We start from the raw sequence: 19,168 nt of genomic DNA, 5'->3' as shown, positions 1-19,168 counted from the left end.
TGTGGTGATATCCTTGACACATTGATGTCGGTTTTTGATGCAGTGCCGCGTGCCTGAGGGATCGAAGGTCACGGGCATTCAATGATGGTTTTCGGCCTTGCCGCTTACATGCAGTGATTTCTCCAGATTCAGTTTGTCAAGCCCTGCAGCCTTCGCCTGAGTATTGACGCTTGTTTGTGACTCACCGGCCGACTCTCGTACTCCCAGGTGTTGTGATACGATAGTAATTATCCTACGACGCGCATCTGTACTCACCCGATTGTGTTCTTCCCCGTCTCCAGTGTTCCTGCCGTGCCTTCCCCGTCTCGCTGACTGCTGTAGCTACGCTGCCAAGCTACCCCACCTAAAGTTTCTCAAAAATGGACAGCAATGCAATTCTAGCGGCGCAGTCTGCCTTCCATTTGGTCAAAAGGGGCTGGCCTTGCTCTCTGAAGCGGATAAAAACGCTGAAGCTCCTTTGTCTCTCGCTCTTGCTCTTTCTCACTCTCTTGTTGTTTCACCTGCCGAAGGCCTGGCCCAGCCCAGGGAGCCCCCAACCTCTCATTACGAGGTGGCGGAGGCTGGGAGACACCGAACTTTCCTGCTGCGCTGCCAAGCGTGGACAGCATGGAGCACCTGCCAGCTCTCCAAAGCTATCCTTTTGGGTGTGGGGCAGTTCACGAACGAGGCTCCGTTGGGAAGGAATTGCGGTGTGAGCTTTCCCTGACCACGTGGTAAGCATTGCCACTTCCAGCGCGACGGCCAACCTGCACTTGAAGTGCGTCTTTTTCTCTTTGCTTCCTTTTCCTGTAAACCATCCCTCGTGAGCGCTCTTGCCAACCCCTGGAAGGTCGACCCATCTGCCTGAATTGGTCAACACACGTAAGTCAAACTTGCGGTCTACTAAAAGTACAGATTAGTGCATATTTGGGTTTTAAATTAACGAGAACAGGAATCGCCAGCTACATGCATTGTCACTACACGCTCATTCTACCAATCTCACATCACAAGTCAGTTTCCTTTGCCAATGTTCGCCTGTACTTTGTTTGTTTTGTGTTTTTCTGTATTGCTTCCCTGTAGATTCCTCATGTTAAATCATTACATTTTCCATAAAATTCACTACCTGTATTGTTGTGTGTGTTTGGGTTCGAGGAAGGAAACCTCTGGCCGTCTAGAACTCTTATCAAAATTTCAGAAAGTGTAGCAACCTTTGGATGACGAGATTGATTAAAAGGTTTCTTGTCACTTTCCCCCAATTCTATCCACATAAAAAGTGACGTGGTGCCCCCTTTACTAGAAAATAGCTTCATTTATAACGCTGTAATTTAAAATTACGCTAAACCGGAAGTAACGCAGGCATCGCTTCCAGCTCATTCTTTTCTCAGAAATTAATTACTTTTTTATTTAATCCGTATACGCTACAGCCGCAACATTCAGAAATTAGGGCACATATGCCACCATATTCGTCGCACTCTAGAGCCCTGTCTTGTATTAAAAATAAAAAATAAAAAATAAAAAAATAAAATAAAAAAATTTTGTACATCGGATTTCCAGCACCACGCTGGAATACTTTAATCCATAGCATTGAATGCTCAGACGCAGATTCATTTTACATCATGCGTACCTGCTCATTTTTGTGCGTCTCAGACGCAGGACGGACATCAAACGCGATCCCTGAGGTTGTTTCTTTCTTTTCTTTAATATCCAACATACTGCTGATACTGGCATCATTTATATTATTAACAGGCTGCATGTGTACGGTGTGCAAGTATTTGACACACTATTCGGTCATGCTTCCTGTCTGTAGTCTCTGATTGGCTAGTGTTGTCGTGCCGTGACAAATTGTAAGATAATAATTAAAATTAGAGGCATAAAATGGCACCTGAGTGGGATGATTTTTCAAAAGATAATTTTAATAATATTTTACTGTCAGGTCATACAGACAGTTCTAACATATATGACAAAAAGTGTTTGTTTTTTATAAACTGCAAACTCTACTTTTAACAGAGTGGTGTCTAAAAGATAATGCAAGTAATACGTAATACAAAACATTATTAACACTTTGTAAAACAGGTGTAAGAGAATTTTTGGAACATAGACCTTGTTGTTACTTGGTCACAGGCTATTATATCTGAAAAGAGAAGGGGAAAGGAATTACATTTCAAGCTGACATAAAAGGCGCTATGAAGTAAACGCATGAAATCACCTGTCAAAATGATCGTATGTACAAACCTGGTCACCTCCAATTCTTTACATGTAACAGGTAGTAGGACCAGGGTTCCGGAACATAGATCAATCCAGGGTACTTTTTGCGTAGCACCGGGTCATTCCATAGAGAGACAACCCAGAGTGCCACCAGAAGCACAGTAACACTGAAACTATAGAACAAGAACAGACCATTGCAGTCTGGGCTCAGGCCATTATGCCGTTGATAAATCACCACAGCCACCATTGCAAGGAAGGTGAGGAGAAAGAGTTCAGTGATTTGTCCTTCAGTGACCAAGTACCTGTGGTATAGATGGAAGAAAGAAAAAAATTACCTCATGCCACAATACCACTGCAAATAAAGACAAGCTGGACATTCACAAGAGCCTAGACAACAAAGAAGCATGCAGATGGTTAATAATTTAAATTATAAACTAGTAGGAAGGTGAGACAGATCCTGCCTTGTCCAAACAGTGTTATCTCACTGAACATTCAATGATGTTCAAAAGTCCCATAACATTTGTCCTTGGAGGTAAGTCTTGCACAGTTTGTCAGAGGTGGAAGGGATGAGAGTACCCTTACCAATAAAAAACAAATCCAATAAGTCTGGCTGTGCAGCAAAGATATAGCAGATTTTTGCTACGTAGTAATATGAAGGTTGTTTCGCCAAATCAAGGCCAACTTGCTTATGAGGCATTTGGGGTCTTTGTAGCCTCCAGGCGGTGCATTAAAATCGGGGGGGAATCACCTTCAATATAATTATACTAGAGGTCGCCTTTGGTTATTTGCATTGATTCACGCTTGCGTGGTTTTTGTGTTCAATAAAATCTGTAAAGCGTGCTCCACTTGTTGAGTTTGCTTTGAAATCATTACCAGCGTTTGGAGGCACAGCTGACACACACAATCCAAAAAGGTAGCCGGTAAGATGCAGTTTTATGATCAAAAGACAATCGCCTAGTGTTTATTTTTGTTCTGATAATCCTAAATATAATGAAAGTACTAATGCCAATCCACCTAATGCATGTTATGGCCAGTGACTAATGGAAGGAATGAAACTTCCTGCTTAGCTGTCAAACTAAACGACTGAAGGCCAAAATAAAATGAGGAAAAAAAGGAGAACGTTGCTCAGTTATTGAGTGAAATCCAGAAAAAAATCTTCATTTGATGAATCAACCTCTTCCAAGTGGGTAAGATGCACGTTCACAATAACTTACTATTAACCGTCAAAATGGAAAAGCTACCCGATTCAAATTTTAAGCAATGCCCAATTAATATTGCTACAAATTTGTGGTTTGTCCCATCTGGGGTCGCCATAGTCACTTGCATGATTTGTTTGGCAGCCAGTAACAATATGAAGAATACATTTAATTTTCTATTTTAAATTGGGAGCTATTGTTATCTAATAAAGACAATGGTAAAAAAACAACAACAAAAAACAAATACAGCTTGATTTCTTTGGTAAGTCTATTTACAGTAACTCGCCGAAGGATGGGGCACCATATAAATAACAACTGACCAGTAATAGAGTGCGCTGGGTGCAAGTAACAGCTGCCCTGTGACTGGAATCTTTTGCTCTGTAGGCTCCGTGAAACATCCAGTGAAGTAGATGAAGAGAATGATGAAGAAGGGAATGTACCTAAAACACCAGAGATTGGTGAACTGCACTGGTGAGTTATATTCATCATTTCCCCTTTCCAGCCATCCATCCATTCATTTTCTTGTGCTTATCCGAGGTCAGGTCACGGGGACAGAAGCTTTAGCAGGGAAGCCCAGACTTCCCTCTCCCCAGCCACTTCATCCAGCTCTTCAGGGGGGATCCCGAGGCGTTCCCAGGCTATCCAGGAGACGTAGTCCCTCCAGTGTGTCCTGGGTCGTCCCCGGGGTCTCCTCCCAGTGGGACATGCCTGGAACACTTCACCAGGGAGGCGTCCAGGAGACATCCTAATCAGATGCCCGAGCCACGTCATCTGGCTTCTCTCAATGTGGAGGAGCAGCGACTCTACTCTGAGCCCCTCCCAGATGACCGAGCTTCTCACCGTATCTCTAAGGGAGAACCCGCAAACCCTGCGGCGGAAGGTAATTTCGGCCGCTTGTATGCGGAATCGTGTTCTTTCGGTCATGACTCACAGCTCGTGAACCATAGGTGAGGGTAGGAACATAGATCGACCGGTAAATCGAGAGCTTCGCCTTTCAGCTTAGCCCCTTCTTCACCACAATGGAGCGATACATAGTCCGCATCACTGCAGATGCTACACAGATCCGCCTGTCAATCTCCCGTTCCATTCTTCCCTCACTCATGGACAAGACCCCAAGATACTTGAACTCCTCCACTTGGGGGAGGCTCTCATCCCCTACCTGTAAAGGGCACGCCACCCTTTTCCCACTGAGGACCATGGTCTCCGATTTGGAGGTGCTGATTTTCATCCCAGCCGCTTCACACTTCACACAAACCATTCCAGTGAGAGTTGGAGATCACGAATCACCCCCCATAGGACTCCCGGAGGGACACGGTTCAACGCCTTCTCCAAGTCCACAAAACACATGTAGACTGGTTGGGCGAACTCCCATGCACCATCGAGGACTCTGACGAGGGTGTAGAGCTGGTCTATTGTTCCACGGCCAGGACGAAAACCAACTGAATCTGAGATTCGACTTCCCGATGGACCCTCCTCTCCAGCACCCCTGAATAGACCTTACCAGGGAGGCTGAAGAGTGTAATCCCCTGTAGTTGGCCCCCTTCTGAAAAAGGGGATGGCCACCCAAGTCTGCCAATCCAGAGGCAGAGTCCCTGATGTCCACGTGATGTTTCAGAGGCGTGTCAACCAGGACAGCCCCACAAAATCCAGAGTCTTCAGGAACTCTGGGCGAATCACATCCACCCCCGGGGCCTTGCATGACCTCAACCCCAGAGATAGGAGAGCCCGCCTCAGTGACCACAGACTCTGTTTCCTCATGGGAAGGCGTGTTGGTTGAGTTGAACTATTCACCCCACCGACGCACAATGTCCCGAGTCGAGGTCAGCCGTGCACTGCTTCCCCCTCCTGAGACGCCAGATGATGGACCAGAATTTCCTCAAAGCCGTCTAGAAGTCGTTCTAAATGGCCTCACCGAACTCCTCCCATACCCGGGTTTTGTGAACTGGTTGAACCCCAATGTACAGGCGCCAAGCCGGGGGGCAATAAGTATATCCACACCTGGTCAGCGCCTCTCACCGTGGACAACTCCAGAGAAGAACCCCTCTCAACCCCTCTCAAGAGGACTGGTACCAGAGCCCAAGCCGTGTGTGGAGGCGATCCCAACAATATTTAGTTGGAACTTCTCAACCTCACACACCATCTCGGGCTCATTCCCTGTCAGAGAAGTGACATTCCTCGTCCCTAGAGCCAGATTCTGTCACCGGTGAACGGATCCCCAAGCTCCCTGCCTTTGGCCACCGCCCAGCTCACATTGCACCTGACCCCTATGGCCCCTCCCACAGGGCGTGAGCCCATGGGAAGGGGGACCCATGTTACCCTTTCGGGCCTCTTGGGTGCAGGTCCAGCCACCAGGCGCTCACCTTCGAGCCCCACCTCCAGGTCTGACTCCAGAGGAAAATGGATGGATGGATACATTCATTCCCTATGATTGTGACGACATACCACATTAAATGTCCCAGATGTTCGTCATAATAATACAGCAGCTCAAAAGAGTCAATCTGTAAATAAAAAAGAGGCCTGCATCATTAAAACACATTCATCTCAAATTACGTGTTTTTTTAAAAATAATTACGTGTGAATGCAGCATCGTTCTCTCTTCCGTCTGCAACAGTGACACCTACCGCACTTTACCTTTTGTGTGTACTGTACAGAAAGTGGCTGCAACGATGTTGGAAAATGACTGTTCAATTATAAATCAGTCACACTTTTTTGCATGAATTTACAAGGACTTTGGTGGGACAAAAATACCAAAGAAATGAAATCTTAAAGGAAGTTATACAACAATTGAAGCTGAACTGCCTTCTTTTAAATATATGAAATAGAAAAGTGTCACAAAAAGGCAGTGAAGCCTGAGGCTTTGAGCTTACCTGCTTTAAACAGTGCATTTGAAAGAATGGAAAGAATACTTTGAGGTGTTGATGAATGATGAATGAGGAAAATGAGAAAAGTAAAAGTAGTGTGGTGGACCAGGAAGTAGCTATGACTAGAGTTTTTGACCAGGTTGCTCAACAGAATTCTAGCAGGTGAGAAGATGCCTGAGGAATAGGGGGAAGTGTGCTGCTGCCCATTTTTAAGAACAAGGGTGATTTGCAGAGCTGTGGGAACTATAGAGGAATAAAGTTGTTGAGCAACACAAGGAAGTTTTAGGAAAGAGTAGTGGAGGTAGACTCAGGACAGAATTTGCAAGCAACTGTATGGTTTCATGCCAAGGAAGAGTACCACAGATGTATTATTTGCCTTGAGGGTGTTGATGAAGTACAGAGAAGGTCAGAAGGAGCTACATTGTGTCTTTGTAGTTCTAGAAAAAGCCTATGACACAGTACCCAGAGAAGAACTGTGGTACTCCATGTAGAAGTCTGGAGTGGCAGAGAAGTATGTTCGAATAGTACAGTAAGAGGGCAGAAAAACAGTGGTGAGGTGTGCTGTAGGTGTAACAGAGGAGTTTAAGGTGGAGGTGGGACTGCATCAGGGATCAGCCCTGAGCTCCTTCTGCTTTGCAGTGGTGATGGATAGGTTGACAGAGGAGGTTAGACTGGAATCCCCAAAGAAGACGTAGCAGACGTGATCTGCAGCAAAAGCAGGTAGCAGGTGGAAGAACATTTAGAAAGGTGGAGGCATGCACTGGAAATGAGAGGAAATAAGATTAGCCGAAGACAGAATATATGTGCATGAATAACAGGAGTTGAGGGAGAAGAGATAGCGAGGGTGGAGGACTTTAAATACTTGGGGTCAACAGTCCAGAGCAATGGGGAGTGTGGTAAGGAAGTGAAGAAACGGGTCCAAGCAGGTTGTAATGGGTGCAGGAAGGTGTCAGGTGACAAAAGAGTCTCTGCTAGGATGAAGGCCAAAGTTTATAAAACAGTGTTGAGGCCAGCCATGATGTACGTATTAGAGACAGTGGCACTGAAGAGACAACAGGAAGCAGAGCTGCAGGTGGCAGAAATATACAGTAGATGTTGAGGTTCTCTCTCGGAGTGACAAGGTTGGATAGGATTAGAAATTAGCTCATCAGATGGACAGCCAAGGTTAGATGTTTTGGACACAAAGGTAGAGAGTTCGATGGTTTGGACACATGCAGAGGAGAGTAAGTATGCTGGTAGAAGGATGATGAGGATGGCGCTGCCAGGCAAGATAGCTCGAGGAAGACCTAAAAAAAGGCTGATAGATGGAGTGAGGAAAGACATGAGGGAAGTTGGTGCTAGAGAGGAGGATGCAGGAGAGAGGCTTACATGGACGCGCTGTGGCGACCCCAATGGGACAAGCCGAAAGGAAAAGAAGAAATGTGAAACTCCATTATTAACAAAACATACTGGTTTTGAACAAACATAACCTCTCAAACGGTTCACTTAAGATTTGTTAAATTAATATTGTCTCTATGGGGCCTCAGTCAACGTGAAAGAGTGATTAAAATTGTCCTCTTTCTGCTGAGAGGCCTGAAATCAGGTCTTTCGAATTTCTAAAACTTATCTACGTCAGTACCGAAGATCTCTGCCTACCTTTCCACTCCCAAGCCAGCGCAGCATCAACATAACAAACGTGTGCTCGCACAAGTGGGTCTTCTACATGGAGGCAACAAATCAGAGAAATGGGGCGGTCTCAGCCAAATATGGACAAAGCGGATACAAAACTGGGTCAAACAGAAGTAGCTGTCAGAGCGGCCTTACCAGCACAGTAGAATGACAAAACCAAGGTTTTTTTCCCCCATTAAAATTGACACTTTTATACAAAGTCCAAATTAGAAACTCGCTCTGTGGAGGTCTCAATAGCCAAAATATGGGACATTTAACTAAATCATTCCGATACAAGTAATTTTCCTAGTAATCAATTTTTACAATTATGTACAGTATTACAAAATACACTGTGTCCCTGAACACACATCGCATAGTTACGAACTGCCGCGTGCCTGCCTACAGTCGTTTCATTCTGAAGAGCGAAATAGGAAATGGCGCAGGTCCAAACAGGTCCCTCTGCTGGTCACTTTTAATATTACAGTTGATTCACTGTATATCACAGTACAACCACGTGAGTATTGCGAGCACATACATCGCAATGACGATGCTCAAATAAATTGATGATCTCTGGTGGAAATAAGTGCACTCCCTCTTATGTGCAGGTTTACCTTTCTATACGAACACATTTTGATGGTGATCCATACCCATTTGTATATACCATATGAATTTAGCACAACAAATGACTGCTTAATTTTAACTGTCATTTCTTCTAAGTTCATTTTAAATCTTGTTTACACTATGAGGTGAGCGGTGTATGACAAATCCTGAACAACCCACATTGATATATTTATATACATCACTGGGATTTATGTGTGTGCGGTGACATCTCAAAACCTAGAAATGCTAAATAAATGTGTGGCGGGATCAAAAGACTGTGTCATAACTTCACGTTGAAAACTAAAATACATGCCATGGCTTTCTCTATAACTGTGACTCCATACCCAAGGCTAAAAGTCAGTGATCAAAACTTTCACAGCAGGTTACTAAAAATGCTAATGCATAAATGCACACTGCGGGTAACAATTTGGCTGATAAGACCATTAAAACTGACACGTTATGCAGCCAGTTAAACGGATGAGAAAAAAAAAGTTATTTAGCATCATGATTAATGCCGCTAAACTCTTGCCGCTAAACTCTTGCCAATCATGAGCTCACAATAATACACTTGGTCCAATAATGAGTTAGTTTACTGATATACGGCGGTCTTTGTTGTCACATTGTTGTAGCAAAAAGCCTAGTACATACTGGTTAGTGCAACCAGGTGATTAATGAAGGCTTTTGTGTCAACAATGATTTAATAAACAAAAGTAACTTTGACCTTTTGTGACCATTGACAACTGTATTTAAACAAGGTGGATGGATCTGAGACAGTCTTTCATGGAAATGACTTGCATATAAAAAATAGTCACACCTAAAAGCATATAATGCAAATTTTACTCACTTAAGATTTGTTAAATTATTGCCTCTATGGGGCCTCAGTAAGTCCACCAATACACCCTGAACTGGTTGCCAGCCAATCGCAGGGCACATACAAACAAACAACCATTCGCACGCACAGTCACACCTACGGGCAATTTAGAGTCTCCAATTAATGCATGTTTTTGGGATGTGGAAGGAAACCGGAGTGCTCGGAGAAAACCCACGCAGGCACGGGGAGAACATGCAAACTCCACACAGGCGGGGCCCCGCGGGGATTGAACCAGGGTCCTCAGAACTGTGAGGCTGACGCTCTAACCAGTCGGCCACCGTGCCGCCCCTCAGTAAATGTGAAAGAGAAATTAAAATCGTTCACGCAATCCTGAGCTCCAGATGTTTATCTGCCGAGAGGCCTGAAATCAGGTCATTCGAATTTCTCAAGCTTATCTACATCACTACCGAAGATCTCTGCCTACCTTGCTGTTCCCAAGCCAGCGCCTGTCAACATAACAAACGTGTGCTCGCACAAGTGGGTCTTCTACACGGAGACAACCAATCAGAGGAAAGGGGTGGTCTCAGTCAAATATGGAAAAAGCGGATACAAAGCTGGGTCAAGCAGAAGAAGCTGTCAGAGGGGCCTTACCAGGACAAATGCAAATGTTTTCATCAATATACAAACGTTGTCCACTTCAATCCCAATAGACAAAATGGTATCTCCTAAGCACTCATACTGTACCTTTAAAGCAAGGGATTTCAAACTTTTTGGGTCCACAATCCCCCCCCCACACACACACACACACACGCACGCACACCCTCCACGGCCAGCCCTAGCCAATAGGAGAGCTTTTATATGGCACCCCTCTCCTTCAAAGATTTGCATCCGTTTACAAAAAAGTCGAACAGCTAGTTAGCTAAAAGTTTTTAACGTAGCCTTTAATTTATAGGATGACACAATTTAAATAATTAATTTAAAATATCAAATAGAACATTTGCTTTATTTTATTACTGTATCTTGCTGTTGCGACATCTAAAAGAAGCAAACCAAAAGTAGCAACAACTTAACCTGTCTTTCTCCCATTTCCCCCCTTTTAGCTTCTTCCATGTGTTCTGGACAGCTTTGGTCATTTTTTCAGTTCTCTGGGGTCACTTCAATAAATTTGTTCCTACCCCCAACAAAGCGTGAACAGTATATCAATCAGCCAGAGTATTTCTGTTTATCATTAATCCATCCATCCATCCATTTCTGTACTGCTTATCCTCACTAGGTAATTAATATTAATTGGGCATGTCTTTAAATTTGAATCTATGTTTTCCATGTTAAAAAATAATTGTCAAGTTTCCAATTTCATCCGCTTATCCGAGGTCGGGTCGCGGGGGCAGTAGCTTTAGCAGGGAAGCCCAAACTTCCCTCTCCCCAGCCACTTCATCCAGTTCTTCCAGGGTGATCCCAAGGCGTTCCCAGGCCAGCCAGGAGATATTGTCTCTCCAGCGTGTCCTGGGTCGTCCCTGGGGTCTCCTCTCAGTGAGACATGCCCGGAACACCTCACCAGGGAGGCGTCCAAATTGAGAGCTTTGCCTTTCGGCTTAGCTCCTTCTTCACCACAACGGACCGATACAAAGTCTGCATCAATGCAGATGCTGAACCAATCCGCCTGTCGATCTCCTGTTCAATTCTTCCCTCACTCATGAACAAGACTCCAAGATACTTGAATTCCTCTCCTTGGGGCAGGATCTCATCCCCGACCTGGAGAGGGCACTCCACCCTTTTCCGATTGAGGACCATGGTCTCAGATTTGGAGGTGCTGATTTTCATCCCAACCGCTTCACACTCGGCTGCGAACTGCTCCAGTGAGAGCTGGAGATCACGGCTTGATGAAGCCAACAGAACCACATCGTGTCATATTTTTTGCACCCGAGTCTGAGTCTTTGATTTCAAGTATATTCCGATACAGAGTCTCTCCACACAGGAAGGCTGGATTTGAACCCGAATCCTCAGAACTGTGAGGCAGATGTGCTAACCAGTCGTCCACCCTTCCACTATCTATATCTATATATCTAATGTGTGTAAATATTTTTGTTGCATGTTTAGTTTAGTAAACTACACCTCTGCGATTGGCTGGCAATGTGTACCTCGCCTCCTGCCCGATGATCGCTGGGATAGGCTCCAGCGCTCCCGCGACCCTTGTGAGGAGAAGCGGCTTAGATAATGAATGGATGGCTGGATGGATAAACTTCACCTAGGGTGTCATTAAAGAGTTTAAAGCACGCTCAGGGAGAGCAGAGACTGTGTGACTTGGTGTGCAACACAGTGTCTGCGTGTCACTTTCAGTTACTTATACTTTATTATACCGGTACTAAAAATACCCCGTAAAGTTACATTGTTTAAGACAAAATGAAGCTATTACTTGTCCATTTGGCAAGATATTTGTATCCTTGTTTTCTTTTGTTACTTTGAGACATTTAAAATAAATGTTTAAAATTAATAAACCCGATCTTGTGATTGGATCGGGACATCCCAAAATAAATAAATCCCAAATAAATAAATGAAAATATATATGTGTGGGGCGGCACGGTGGACGACTGGTTAATATATCTGCCTCAGAGTTCTGACCTCTCCTGTGTGGTCTTGCATGTTCTCCCCGTGCTTGCGTCGGTCTTCTCCAGGTACTCCGGTTTTCATTTCAAAAACATTCCTGGTAGGCTCATTGAAAACTGTAAATGGTCCGTGAGTGTGAATGGTTGTTTTAAATTGTCCGTGAGTGTGAATGGTTGTTTATTCATATGTGCGCTGCGATTAGCTGGCGACCAGTTCAGGGTGTACACCGCCTCTCGCCCAGAGTCAGCTGGGATTGACTCCAGCACACCCACGACCGAAGTGAGGATAAGCGGTACAGGAAATGGATGGATGGATTTTTGTGGTTTCCTACAAATGAATGACAAAAAAGTACCAATAAGCAAGTAAACACAAAATAGAATGAAAAATACACTTTACAAGATAAATCTATCGAATGCTGTTAAGCCAGCGACATTTCCCGTAATTTCTTGTGTACAACGCGCATTTTTTCCCCCCAAAAAATTGTCAAAAGTCAATAGTGCACATTACATATAGGTATAGGAGAAAATGAAAAAGACTTTCTGATTTTATAAATGTATGCCGCTATCTAGAGGTTATGAAAAAGCTGTGCACCTTCATTCCAATATGCCACCGACCCCTAGAGGTTATGAGAAAGTTGTGCACTTTCATTCTAGTATGCCACCTAGAGGTTATGGAAAGATGTGCAGCCTACACTTTCATTCCAATATGACAGAGGTACATATGATTGCATATATGTACAATTGTGCTCATAAGTTTACATACCCCAGCAGAATTTGTGAAATATTATTTTTCTTTTTTTAATACGACTGATGACTGAACAACACCCATCATTAATTTCTTTATGGTTATGTTTTGTTCAATGATAATGCTTTTCTGAAATCCTCGACAGTTTAATTTGAATCCCATTAAAATAAAATTAAATGTGTTTCGCCTGGTCCTTCATGTTTTCTTTAAAGAATTGTACACATCTTACAAATTCTGCCTGGGTAATCAAACATATGAGCACAACTGTCCTTTCTTATTTACTAAATAAAAGTAGGGCTGTGAATTTCAAAATAAGATCAAGTAAAAAAAAAAAAAAAAAAAAAAAAAAAAAGTATTATGTGTTCAAATAAAGTGCTTAACTTCAGAATAATTATTTGAAAAAAGATAACAAAATACAGATCATACTTCATGTTTTGGTCATATGGGTAGAAGCAAAATTATGCATTGTAAAAATGCATTATACATAGGTTGAAGGGTTTTCCAGAATTTTGAGGTCAACTTTGGGGGTGCCTATTATACATGGGTCCACATTATACATGAGAAATTACGGTACACAACCAACACCGCACTTCCAGTGGACGCTCTTATTTTGGCGCTCAAGTTTCCACTACAGCAGTACTGCGCTGACTGACGTTAGCTTGACATTGCTCAATCGGCAGTAGTTTTACTCCACAAAGTCACATAAAACACTCAAAAAACGCCATTGATAAAACCGAGTAAGAACAAGGGGTGAATTATTATGTCTTCGTCGCGTATGAATACAAAAGCTACGTGAATTATTCTAACATTAATTGCGTATCAATGACACACACTGCTGAATGAACTCACAGCACCGTACACACGCTTTCCTTTGACTTCCTACTCATTGCATCACAAACTGCCTTGCGAGCCACACGTGCCACTGCGCATGCGCGAATCACGCAAACAAAACCTATAGAAGAAAAATATTATATATGTACACAATTAGCAAGGGTTTAAGGAATATAAATTATTAATTTTAACAGATTTGCTTCAAGGGACTCCAAGCAGATACCCATGTTTTGTTTCTAAATACATTAAATATGTTTCAAGATAAGTGCTGAAAACATATGCAAAGACTTAATGACATTTTTTTAAGCTCCCAAAAAATGAGGAAATAAAACAAGTGATGGATTGCTTTTTTAAAGACACGTGGATGGCAAGCTGAAAATCAACACCACCACCTCACTCAGCAGTGCGCATTTTACGATGGATGGTTTTGCAAACTTTCACAAGAGACAACATGGCTTTATGCATAAGTTCATACGAGTGAATAAAAAAGCTGATGGATTGACTTTTTGAAGACACACGCAGATGGCAGACTGAACATCAACATGACTCTGCAGTGCGCATTTTACAATGGATAGTTTTGTAAACTTTCACCAGAGACAACGGGCTCTGTGGGTAACTTGATACTAGTGAATAAAAAAGCGATGGGTTGACTTTTTGAAGACACACGCAGATGGTAAGCTGAAGATCAACACTACCACCAGCCGACTCTGCAGTCCGCATTTTATGACAGTTTTGAATACTTTTACCAGAGACAACATGGCTTCGTGGGTAACTTTATACTCGTGAATGGGGCAGTGCCGACTGTCTAACTACCTGGGCTTCCTCCTACCGTCCCCCTGTCGTCAGGTGTCGTGTTGGGCTGTGACATTATGTCACCAACAATGAGGTTAAGTTGTCTTGTGTGCTTATTATTATGATTATAGTCCACAATAACCATTCAATTTTGAAATACAGCCTCCTATTGTGATTTTATATCGTATAAGCTATCACCCGTCAGTATGTTTGATTCCTTTTGGCGCATCCATTCGACATGCCCACAACGTCTGAGGGCTGAGAGGTGGCCCTTTTTATACAAGTTTTGAAACCTGATTTTATATACTTAGCGGGTTCTTTTTTCCATTCAAATTTTCCGGCTTTGTCAATATTACACTTCTCTGTGGTGTGTTGAATTTACATGCCATTTGTTGGGGCCTGTTTAGTACCGTTTTAAAGGATAAATGACTTTGGAGCCTTTTCTACATTTGTGTTCATTGTTGTTTGTTGCTGTAGGGGAGAGCTGTGAGAGCAATAAGTGTTGTGTTGTGCTTAACGCTGTTAATTCCGAGGGACTTTGAATGCATCGCTCTCCACATTGTGGGGAAAACAGGAAACATAACTATCATCATGTGTACCCCTAAATAGTGGTAGCAGCTGACGTTGGGTTTTGGAGCATCAGGGGCATAGGTATGAGTCTCGCTGCGGACAAGAAAGTAAAATCGCAATTAATTGTTGGTGAAGCAGCACTGTTTGTGTAGATGTATAGAAATCTCAATTGATGAAGCACTATGAGTATAATAAAAATACTCATAACATTTCTTTTGTCATTATTCAACATGAATAATCATGAACATTTTAACTGAACGGAACTTAACTAAATAAAATTTAGTGAAATATTGATCTACTGTCATCAAATAGATGTTAGACTTATGTGACGATATGTCACAATCATAGAGCTTGTAACTGGCTCAAAGCTAAGGTCGGGAAGTGTTTCTTTTATTGGGGTGCCGATCCCCATATGTAGGTACAGTTACACTTTTTGGAATTAAATGTGGACATATTTTATTACAAATTATTTTGCAACCCTAAACATATGGCTCGAAGACCCCATTTTGAGAACCACTGCTTTAAAAAATATCTCATGTATTCCCATAGTGCTGACAAACAAAACACAAACGCAAGCTCAACATACTTTCACAAAAACAGAAAGTTCTATCTCACCGCAGGAATATCTGAAAATAGTTTCAAATACTATCGCTCACACTGTCGTGACCCAGGCATAATCAGAGCCTTACCAATGAAGGAGGTTTGAGGTCTCTCATGATCGGGTTCTCTCTGACTGACAGATGGAGCTTGTAGCCACTCAGAATGAGTCTGTGGTTGATGGAGTCTCCTACCAGGTGGATGCTGGCTCCCATGACAAAAGTGATGATGCAGAGGTAGACTGCTGAGGAAGGCAGCACCCTTGGACTGCGCTCAATCAACTAACAGGTAAAGTGACAAGAAATGTTGAAAATAATTTGGCTCTAAATCCTGTCTAGTGGCTCCAGGAGTTAATTTTAAATCATTTCTCTCAACATTTTTATCAATGCATACTAGCTATCTTAAGACAGTTTTGTATTGACAATGTGCTTACACTTACCCGAAGCATGAGGAAAGGTGTGATGACATTGTAGGCCATGTGGAAATAGTCTCCAGCACTTGGTTTGTTCAGAGGAAACCACTCAAGTGGAAGGATGATCTATGTACAGTACACAAAGAAACTGAAAGTGGTCATTGTTTCATGGAAAATTCGACATTAGTACAGAAAATATTAACCCGAGCAACAGGGATTGAGAATTTCTTGCCATGACAATAGGCCGTCCAAAGTCTAGAATCCAGTTCTGCAGGGTCAGGCAGAACCATAAGTCTAAATGGAAAGCTTCTTTTCTTCTTTTTTTCTGTGGCATGTTCTGCTTCGAACCAAGTATGCTGCTAAAACAGATAAATCCAGTTAAACCAAATTCAGCATGCATAAAGATTAGTTTTGGATCAGTGGAACAGTCAAGCCTACTTCATGTGTAATTCACATCTGTGAAATAGTGAAAAAAAAAAAATTTTTTTAAACAAAAAAATTAAGTGTTAAGTAGGCCTACTTAATATTCTAATGTCACCCTGATCCACACAAAGATACACATAGCTGATCCATATTTTCTTGTTTTTACCTAAAAAAAAAACATACAACCCGAATTCCAATGAAGTTGGGACTTTGTGTTAAACGTAAATAAAAACAGAATACAATGATTTGCAAATCATGTTCAACCTATACTTAATTGCATACATTACAAATACAAGATATTTAATGTTCAAACTGATAAACTTTATTGTTTTTAGCTAATACTAATTAACTTAGAATCTTATGCCTGAAACACGTTCCAAAAAAGCTGGGACAGGGTCATGTTTACCACTGTGATACATCAGCTTTTCTTTTAACAACATTCAATAAACGTTTGGGAACTGAGGACACTAATTGTTGAAGCTTTGTAGGTGGAATTCTTTCGCATTCTTGCTTGATGTACAGCTTCAGCTGTTCAACAGTCCGGGGTGTCCGTTGTCGCATTTTATGCTTCATAATGCGCCGGACATTTTCAATGGGAGACAGGTCTGAATTGCAGGCAATTCCAGTCTAGTACCCGCACTCTTTTACTAGCGTGTTTTGTAGTGTATTCAATTAAATATAGGTTGAACATGATTTGCAAATCATTGTATTCTGTTTTTATTTATGTTTAACACAACGTCCCAACTTCATTGGAATTGGGGTTGTAATTGCAAGTGACCAGTTGAGATAAAATTAAGTATACTCAACTTTTGGGTCAGTTTGACCCTGTTCAATGTTCACATCTCTGAATGACTGACATCATTTTTGTTTTGCTTGTTTTTGTTAATGTCATGGGTGTGTGTTCCGGTTTTGTCTTCCCCCCGTTTCATACACACATGTTCCTGAGAGCATCTTCACCACCTGTGCCTCGTTCACCCTAATTACCCCTTGCATTTAACCTCGTCTCATTCTTTCTAGTCGCCAGTTCGCTGTATCTTGTTGTCACGTTCCAGCATTCCTTGTTTCCACGTCACAGACTCACAGTAAGACTAGACCCTGTTCCAATTATCAACCTTACCTTTTTGCCTCACGTTTTTGGATGCTGTTGCCTTTTTTGGCTTGCCTGCCTGTGTACCGACCTCTGCCTGTATATGAAACCTCTCTCTTTGAAACTGTCCATTTGTTTTGGAGTCGTGAATTTTTGTCTATCCTCTGTTCCGTTCATGACAGTTAAATTACTTGTAATTTAAGGGGAATAGCAGGTAAAGACAAATAAAAGTATTTTTTTTTTTAACCTGTCCTGTTGAGCTGCATGGCCTTGCAGAATGGTAGATCTGGATAGCTTTGTGCTAGAACCGTTTTGCTGTGCAACAGGGGAGTTTGAAATACCCCCTCTGCTTATTTCTGGAACCGGGACCCCCTCAGGAACCGCCCAAACACAAAAAACCCGGCCCCCTCAGCCCCTACGCTCACAGTCTGCCCATCCCGAAGAAGAAGCGTGGCGAAAGCCAACGAAGAACGTGCACGAAGACGCGCCCACCCCCAACAGCGGCGAACAAAAGTACGCCCCAACCCCGCCAAAATCAATGACCTGCTGCCGCAGTGCAATACCTGGAACAAGACCACACCGCACAAAAGAGGCCCCCATAACGTGCAGTGCGCGACGCGCCCCGAGCCTCAGCCCACAACGCACGGAGCCACAGCGAAGCCAACTCCCAGTCAACTAGGCAAGCGAAATCACAAAACACGTCTATGCCAACACCGAGAAAGCCAACAAGACAAACGGCCGGCCGCAGCCCCGCACCAACCGTCCTCAGTGCCCGCTCCAGTCCACAGATGACAGGAAATTAACATGGTATATTTCAGTCTGTCTTGCCCTGTGCACATTGCTGAATAAACATTGGTGAGACTAGTTTAGTTGTATACAACATGAAATATATTCAGGGCTGTTTAGGTAGTTAACAGATAAATTAATTGACACATGAGCTTGGGTTTTTAAAAAAATCTTTTTTTTTTTTTTTTTTTATATTTTACTAGAGTACAAAAATTGGATGATGACTGTATCCACTGATGTAAAAGGAACTTGACAGCTGTCAATACCAAGAAAACACGTACACACTTATACAGTAGCCAACTTACATCTTTACTGTAATCAATAAATATGGCTAAAAATTAAAAATCCCTCATCAAATGACCACACTTTAAGCAGAACTGCACGAGAAATGTATGACGCCACTACAGGTACTACCATGGTTAATTGTTTAAATTCGGGAAACGCAAACACGCCCACAACGTTGTTATAGTGTCGCACATGAGGGCAAAGAAGCACAACAGATAAATATGTAAGTGAGTGAAATGCAAACGACAAGCTATACCAAATCTAATGTTGGTTGTGGTGTCAAGCCACCGTGAGCAAAATGCTTTGATCGAACCAACCAACCTATTTGGTGTATTTGTTCGAAACGTAAAATCTTTGTCCCGCCGTTTCCGAATTGGCTGCATGTTCGACGCGGTGCTGGATAAGAATAAAAATGAAAATGCAAAAGTGGAAGCCTACGTGGTATTAAAAGTTTACAGCAGAACACTCATCTTTCTGTCACAAGTCCTTCACTTCCTATTTACTGTCTTGACCCCGCCCCGATGAGTTGTCAACCAATCATTATGCACCTGAGATGTAGCACAGGGAAGGCTTTTTTTCTTAGCGGCTAATCAGAGATGAACAGACTAGATACTAGATACAATCCCAACTTCCCGGCTAACAAACGTAACGACATGGCGGCCATGTTGGAAAGGTCGACGATTCCATCAAATGCAATGCATGCACATTAAAATGAAGTCGTAACCTGCTCATTTCGCA

General features: G+C 42.7%; 1 protein-coding gene across 4 annotated transcripts; it reads right to left on the bottom strand.

Annotated features, from left to right (window-relative positions):
• Window positions 1-1,612: 1,612 nt before the first annotated feature.
• On the bottom strand, window positions 1,613-18,928 carry cln6a (CLN6 transmembrane ER protein a). Of its 4 annotated transcripts, none has more exons than XM_061702896.1 (8): window positions 18,752-18,928; window positions 16,082-16,208; window positions 15,877-15,975; window positions 15,530-15,718; window positions 5,823-5,878; window positions 3,701-3,820; window positions 2,212-2,486; window positions 1,613-2,110 (listed from the first exon to the last, which is right to left on the bottom strand). In XM_061702896.1, the coding sequence occupies exons 1-7, from the start codon at window positions 18,811-18,813 to the stop codon at window positions 2,216-2,218; spliced, it is 924 nt and encodes a 307-aa protein (XP_061558880.1). In that variant the 5' UTR covers window positions 18,814-18,928; the 3' UTR covers window positions 1,613-2,110; window positions 2,212-2,215. The 4 variants fall into 4 exon arrangements, with proteins under 4 accessions (XP_061558880.1, XP_061558889.1, XP_061558897.1 ...); XM_061702905.1 differs by having other exon boundaries at window positions 16,082-16,205; XM_061702913.1 differs by having other exon boundaries at window positions 18,869-18,924.
• Window positions 18,929-19,168: the final 240 nt, after the last annotated feature.

The sequence above is a fragment of the Phycodurus eques genome, chromosome 2 (genome assembly GCF_024500275.1).
Source record: "Phycodurus eques isolate BA_2022a chromosome 2, UOR_Pequ_1.1, whole genome shotgun sequence".
NCBI lineage: Eukaryota > Metazoa > Chordata > Actinopteri > Syngnathiformes > Syngnathidae > Phycodurus > Phycodurus eques.
The sequence above is the reverse complement of the archived record's forward strand: the minus strand, read 5'-3'. Positions and strand labels throughout refer to the sequence as shown.

Bases quoted from the DNA above. Each gene is read 5' to 3' on its own strand.
- cln6a (XM_061702896.1), bottom strand. From the start codon at position 18,813: ATGCAGCCAATTCGGAAACGGCGGGACAAAGATTTTACGTTTCGAACA. The intron at 15,976-16,081 runs GCAAGAAATTCT...TACTGTACATAG, and splicing joins TTGGACGGCCTATTGTCATG to ATCATCCTTCCACTTGAGTG. The intron at 15,719-15,876 runs GTAAGTGTAAGC...TTTACCTGTTAG, and splicing joins CACCTTTCCTCATGCTTCGG to TTGATTGAGCGCAGTCCAAG.